Here is a 6,777-nt window from a genome sequence, read left to right on the forward strand (position 1 = left end):
CTCCCTTTAAGGATAATTGAATATCTATAGTAACCATGTTTCTGAACTTCTGATGGATCAACAGAAAATAAAGTATGAATATTCACTATGCAGCCTTTCCCCCACAGTATTTGAGCTCATTATCTGTGTGCTATAATAGAAAAGGCACTGGACCTGGAGTCAGGATACCTGGGTTCTAATTACAGGTCTGTCATTAACTTACTCTGACTTTGAACATCTGCTCAGTAAGCAGCCAACCTAGATTAGATGGTCTCTGAAGTCCTTTCTAATGTGTACTATTCTGAAATTCTGTTACTGCTTTGAGTCCTCTGATAGTAAATTGGCAGATGCTTCAGCTACTCTGGAGCCTTGCCATTGCTAGGTTTAGCCTAAAACCCATCGTTGCCACCCACAGTTCTGCTGTTCAGCTAAACAGCATCCATGCAGCCCCAAGTGTTATGCTGATGCGATGCTGCAAATGTTCATTTTCCTAATTTCTTCATTCCTATGAAGCTAGGTCTGTTGCAAAGAAAAAACCTTTTCTTTTTTTTATTTTTTATTTTTTTTAAGATTCTGTGTAGATAATTTATTTATTTATATATTTTGGCTGCGTTGGGTCTTCATTGCTGCGCGCAGGCCTTCTCTAGTTGCGGCGAGCAGGGGCTACTCTTAGTTGTGGTGCGTGGGCTTCTCATTGTGGTGGCTTCTCGTTGCGGAGCATGGGTTCTAGGCGCAAGGGCTTCAGTAGTTGTGGCTCACAGGCTCTAGAGTGCTGGCTCAGTAGTTGTGACACATGGGCTTAGTTGCTCTGTGGCATGTGGGATCTTCCCAGACCAGGGATCAAACCTATGTCCCCTGTGTTGGCAGGCATATTCTTAAACAGTGCATCACCAGGGAAGTGCAAAAAAAGCTTTTCTGAGTTTAGTTACATTTAGAGTCAGTCTGTAGTAGATGGAACCCAATCTTTGGGACATGGTCCAAATTCTTCTGTAAGACCGATTTGAAGAAACTATGGAGAGGTAATTAGCTCCTATAGTACCTCACTTACACTTGGCAGTAGTTTATAGTTAGGGCAATTATACTGTACACAAGTAACAATGCCTGGAACATAGTATATACCCAATATAATTGAGTTAGTGAGTTCATATATTTAAATCTGAATCATTTTTAAAGGAAGTATTCATAAATCACTGACCCATGTGGCTTTTGGAATTCTCATTCATTTATTGATCTTTCCAATCATTAGTCCATTTCTATGGGTAAATAAATGCAAATCTCAAGAAAAATAAGTAATTTGCTCTTGGCTAAAACAATACATATATTTTATTCATCATTCCATACTGTAACTATATGTTGCATTTTCATCACTATGACCAACTTCAGAAAATAAAATGAACCACTTTTAATGCCTAGAGAAATAAAGAACCTTTTTTACATTGAATGGAAAATAAACACTAAATCTCCATTAAACATCAGTCCATTAAAATATTAGTGACATAGTATGTTCCAAATATAGTCAATAATATGCTACATTGAATTGCATAAATGATTTAATAAATTCATTCCTTAAGATTAAAATTTTAAGAGACCTCAGCCATTATTTTTCCAAAAGATAGACTTGAAACAGATGAAATAATATAGATTTTATTGTGGCATTAAATATGTTAGTGATGACTAAGAAACTTAAGTTTTAAATATAAATTTATTGACATTGTCTCATTCTGTCATTCTTTTTTAAGAGTAAGTCCTTAGTAGTGATTGAACACTTCATACCAGTCTGACTCTCCAACTCTTTTTTTTTTTTAAACTTCTGGACTCTGTAGATATGGCATTCGCCCTGAAAATGTGATTATATATGGCCAAAGTATAGGGACAGTACCATCTGTGGATCTTGCTGCTCGGTATGAGAGTGCTGCTGTTATTCTTCATTCTCCTTTGACCTCAGGAATGCGAGTCGCTTTTCCTGATACCAAGAAGACCTACTGTTTTGATGCATTCCCAAAGTAAGTATTAATATTCAAATAGTTTAATTCGAAGAAACTTTTGAGGGAATTTTTTTCCATCACTTAAGGTATTCATGATACAGTTCACTCAGCCATGAGCTCCTATTTTACATATATTTTAGAAATTGTGGAAAAATTACTTTGTGAGGAAGGTGGTGGCAGGACATCTGTCAGAAGGCTGAAGTGTTTGAGCAATAGTAAGCCAAGTGAAAAGTGCTGAGAGCCTTATACCCCAGATGGTGGCACTAGTATTGGAGATAAGAGAGTGAATTTGAGAAAAAATTGATAGAACTGAATGTCAGACTGTATATAGGATGCTAAACAAAAGAATTTGAATATAATTCCCAGGTTTCTGACTTGAGCTGCTAATGGACGATAGTACCATCCAGTGAGGTGCATAATACTGGAGGAGAGGAACAAGTAGAGGGAAAATGAGACACATGTGCATAAAATATGAATGAACGGGGCTTCCCTGGTGGCGCAGTGATTAAGAATCCGCCTGCCAATGCAGGGGACATGGGTTCGAGCCCTAGTCTGGGAAGATCCCACATGCCGTGCAGCAACTAAGCCTGTGTGCCACAACTACTGACCCTGTGCTCTAGAGCCTGCAAGCCACAAGTGCTGAGACTGCGTGCCACAGCTACTGAAGCCCGTGTGCCTAGAGCCAGTGCTCCACAACAAGAAAAGCCACCGCAGTGAGAAGGCTGTACACAGCAACAAAGAGTAGTCCCCACTCACGGCAACCAGAGAAAAGCCCGCACTCAACAACGAAGACCCAACACAGCCAAAAATAAAATAAATAAAATTTTTTAAAATCTTCTGTAAAAATGAATGAATGATGTCTAATTAGTGATATCTGATTTACAAAAGAAATGAATTGTGAAAATGTTGAGTCTTAAATGAGCCAGAATAATTACTGCCCCCACAAAGTCTGCAAACATAAGTGTTAGACAAATTTAAAAGAAGGGCTACTTTTCCTCATGCTTCTCAACACAGGATGGTAGTTCCCACTAGCTCTTCTTCATTGTTACAAAAAAATTGACGGCCTATTTTTCTCAAAAAAAGGAAGGGAAGAAGTGACAGGGTAGCAAATTTCAGTCGTTATTTCCTTTCCCAAATTGGTAGCAATACAAAGATTCTTTGTGAATGATAGATAGGCCAAAGGCCAAGTCACCACGTGATTCTTTGTAAGAACAGCAAGGGTCATTTCAAAAACAAATTTTTTCTTCTTTAGCCAGTAAGGGGTTACTTTTGTAGGGAAGCATATGGGAGCATATGATATTATCACCAGAGCAGGCTGTGGGAGGTTTTTGGTTTTTAAATTTATTGGGGGTTTGTTTTTGTTTTAGAAAATGGTAGATTGGAAGGTATGTGCATTATACTTTGTAGCTGAATGGTAGGAATGATAGGGAGACAATTGGGGTAAACTATTGCCAAGTTACATCTCTGTTTAGCTCCCTCTTTCATTTCAGCTGCACCAACAGAGTATGCAGCACTAACAGTAAACTGTTTGAAAAAGATCATACGTTTCCTTTTTTATTTAATTCCTCTACTATTAAAGAGTTGACAACAAATAATATACCCAAGCATTTTTTCCTTACCAAATGCTGCCTTGAATTATTTCATTGATGATTGTCGTCTTTTTCAAGATTCTGTCCTCATTTTATAGTTATGCCTTGCGCCTCTTTCTATCAGAAAATTTTTAAAACTTGTTCTTCGTAAGGTTTTTTCTTTGTATTGTTTGTCTCTTCCAAGTTGCCCTTTTTTACTGTTTATTTTGATCCTTGTCTTATATGTAAAGTGACATCTCCTCTGATGTCTGATAATTCTTATTTGTGTGCTCATATGGAAGAGTAAGGAACTAAAGAGCTGAGCTGAAGTGTGGGGAATTAAGACTTGTTGACTGTGAGTTTCACAGTGATCTGGCCAAGCCAATTAGTTGGGGATCCCACCCCGATGTCAGTATTTATCTTTCCTCTTAAGGCAGATATATAGTCTCCAAAGAAGACTCTGACTACAACTATCTCTTAAAAGGTGGAGGCTTGGCTGCCAGCATTCTGGGAGCCCAGTAGGGAAAATGGGTTCATAGCAGACAACATGTATATGTTTACTTGCTATTTGGTACCTCTGCCTTAAACTGTGTCCGGCAATCCCCTAGTCCACAAACCCTCCAGTTTTAGGTAGAGGGCATTTACCCAGCTGCAAAAGGGAGGAAAGAAAAGAACTGGGGGGGCGGGGGCGGGGGTGCAAGACACTATTTCTTAAACAGACTTTGAACAAATTCTGTAGATTTGAATCACCCGCCTTTATCTGCATGTCAGTTCCTAGCCTTCTGGGGGTATTCCATGATATAAATTGGATTGGTTCTTCACTTTACCTTTCTGTCCTCTTAAAAATTATGTTTTCTCCTATACTTTTAATCTGTTATCTCACATATTCATCTGCTTTTCAGCTCCAAAATGTTATGTTTTATTTTATTCTTCCTATTTTTGTAGTAAATACCCAAAACAAAAATAATATTTTGCTTATCATTTTAGTAGGATATTGGGAGGGAGAAAAAAATATGAATGCAGAGAGGTATGAAGTTAGCACATAGCTGAAATGGTCCTTGGTTTCTTCCTCTCCTTGCAACCTAAGTTTCTGTGCTAAAATATCAACATTGTAGAAAGGCGAAGTAGGATGACTATAATGATTGAGTGATTCCCTCAAAACAGAAGTGCATGAAGTTAACGTTCTCAGATAATCTTAAGGTAGGGAGTAATGTAAAGATGACTTTTGAATCATATTTGAAATCCAAGAGGTATCTATCCCTTCTGAATTCATTCAGAGATGGTTCTGATATTTAAATTATCGAATATAGCACAAGAAAATTTTTTTTGTTTCCTTTTCATACTTAATTTGTTGACTTCTTTCCTCCTCTTTCCCTACAGCATTGACAAAATCTCTAAGATTACCTCTCCAGTATTAATAATTCATGGGACTGAAGATGAAGTCATTGACTTCTCACACGGCCTCGCATTGTTTGAGCGTTGCCAAAGACCTGTGGAGCCTCTGTGGGTTGAAGGGGCAGGTCACAATGATGTGGAACTTTATGGACAGTATCTTGAAAGATTGAAACAGTTTGTGTCACAGGAACTGGTAAATTTGTAAAATATTCTGAAAATTTGCATACTGGGTTTTCTTTCTTGCTGAACTGCACTCTTTGGTAAATAACATAAAACCTGAAGGTTTTGTTTGCAAATCATGTCAGTTGCCTTCATAAATGTACAGGTAATGATTTGTTAACAGACTTAATGAAGGTTTTAATTACCAAACTAGAAACTGGAAATAACAATATCATGCAGTCAGGCTATGTAATTTATATTTTTTCTGTGAATTTTTTTTTTAAACATCAAGATGAGTACTGTATGAAATTTTAATTCTGTAAGATCAAACGCTATGAAAGTATTGCCAAATGCTTTTGCATATCAGAAACAAATTTATAAATATTTTTAAAACATCTCAATGTACTAAATCTTATCCTGGTATACAAATGTAATATTCTTTCAATAAAAAGCTGTATATCTTAAACAATTAAAGTACTCAGAATAAACCGTATGAAAACATGCAAGTTCACTAAAGATGACCTAAACCCTGTTGTACAGGGATAGAGATTTAAAGGTTATTTTATTGTAAAATACATTGAATTTTCTGTATTCCCTGGTTATCATACATTTTCTCCTTTAAAAAAAAAAGATGTAAGTCTTAATTTTTATGCCATTTGTTAATTTACCCACTAGTTACCTTGTAAATGATAAAGTCACAATAGCACTGAATTTTAACGAGTTTTGATTTATAAGTTTGGTACTGTGAGGCAACTACTTAAAATTTTCATTTTAGTAATTTAAAAGGCATTTAGAGCTTCAAGAATAATTTTGTACGCAATGTTGTTTTAAATTTTGACTAATCTCGTAGAAATGCAATACTGTCACTGTTAGAAAACCTGAAAGTCCATTAGATGTTCTTTAAGACCACAAACAGACTGGCTATTTGATCCCTTTTCACTTTGACTATTTTTAAGAATAGGACCTGTTGTTTTGGATTACTATCTGAGAATTTCATGGATTTACTCCTGGATGCAGGAGATAAGAAAACATCATAACTTTTATATTAACGAATGTAGTGAAAAAAATAAAGCTCACACAAAAACTAAGTTGCCTTTCCTTGAATGAATCCTGCTTGAATAAAACAATGAAAGAAAAATAAAAATAAAATTAATGGTATGTAGTCTAATTTGTAAATGAATGAATATTGAAATAATACACACTGTGGATATATTTTAAGGCCTTATGTAGTTTTAATTGTTCTGCTTGTTCTGTGGTTATGTCTAAGACTATAGTGTATGACTCTCTTCAAAGTATATCAAGTATTGTGAATGCTTTGGTTCAGATGTGTCAAATTAACAGTAAAACAAAAATATGCCACTCAGCTGTGCTTGTTTTCCTTCTTCCATGCTCCTCACTCCCTACTTAGTACAAGGACTAAAAAAAAAAAATACCATTCATCTTTATAGTACATAGATCTATAGTTTCATAAATTTTATTATTCCTTCTTTCTTTTAGAGACATTTTTCCTTCTCAAGATTGTCTTAAAGCCTATACGTTTCCTTCTTTGTACAACATACACCCTAGAGTTTAACTGTTTTCTTTGATCACCTGGGAAAATCAAAATATTGATCACACTAATTCAGTATTCACTCATTCATTCAACAGATACTTATTGAATGTTTAAATCATTCAAAACCCTATGCCAGATA

The 6,777-nt window shown here is 35.8% G+C and overlaps 1 protein-coding gene across 3 annotated transcripts in view; it reads left to right on the top strand.

Moving 5' to 3' along the window:
* The window catches only part of ABHD17B (abhydrolase domain containing 17B, depalmitoylase), a 37,751-nt gene extending 31,314 nt beyond the window's left edge, over window positions 1-6,437 (top strand). For all 3 annotated transcript variants that reach the window (XM_082842976.1, XM_082842978.1, XM_082842977.1), the window contains 2 exons: window positions 1,803-1,982; window positions 4,913-6,437. In XM_082842976.1, the coding sequence (XP_082699102.1) occupies window positions 1,803-1,982; window positions 4,913-5,132 (400 nt within the window). In that variant the 3' untranslated portion in view covers window positions 5,133-6,437. The remainder of the gene's footprint in view (window positions 1-1,802; window positions 1,983-4,912) is intronic.
* Window positions 6,438-6,777: the final 340 nt, after the last annotated feature.

The sequence above is a fragment of the Leucopleurus acutus genome, assembly GCF_964270905.1.
Source record: "Leucopleurus acutus genome assembly, chromosome: 7".
Lineage (NCBI taxonomy): Eukaryota > Metazoa > Chordata > Mammalia > Artiodactyla > Delphinidae > Leucopleurus > Leucopleurus acutus.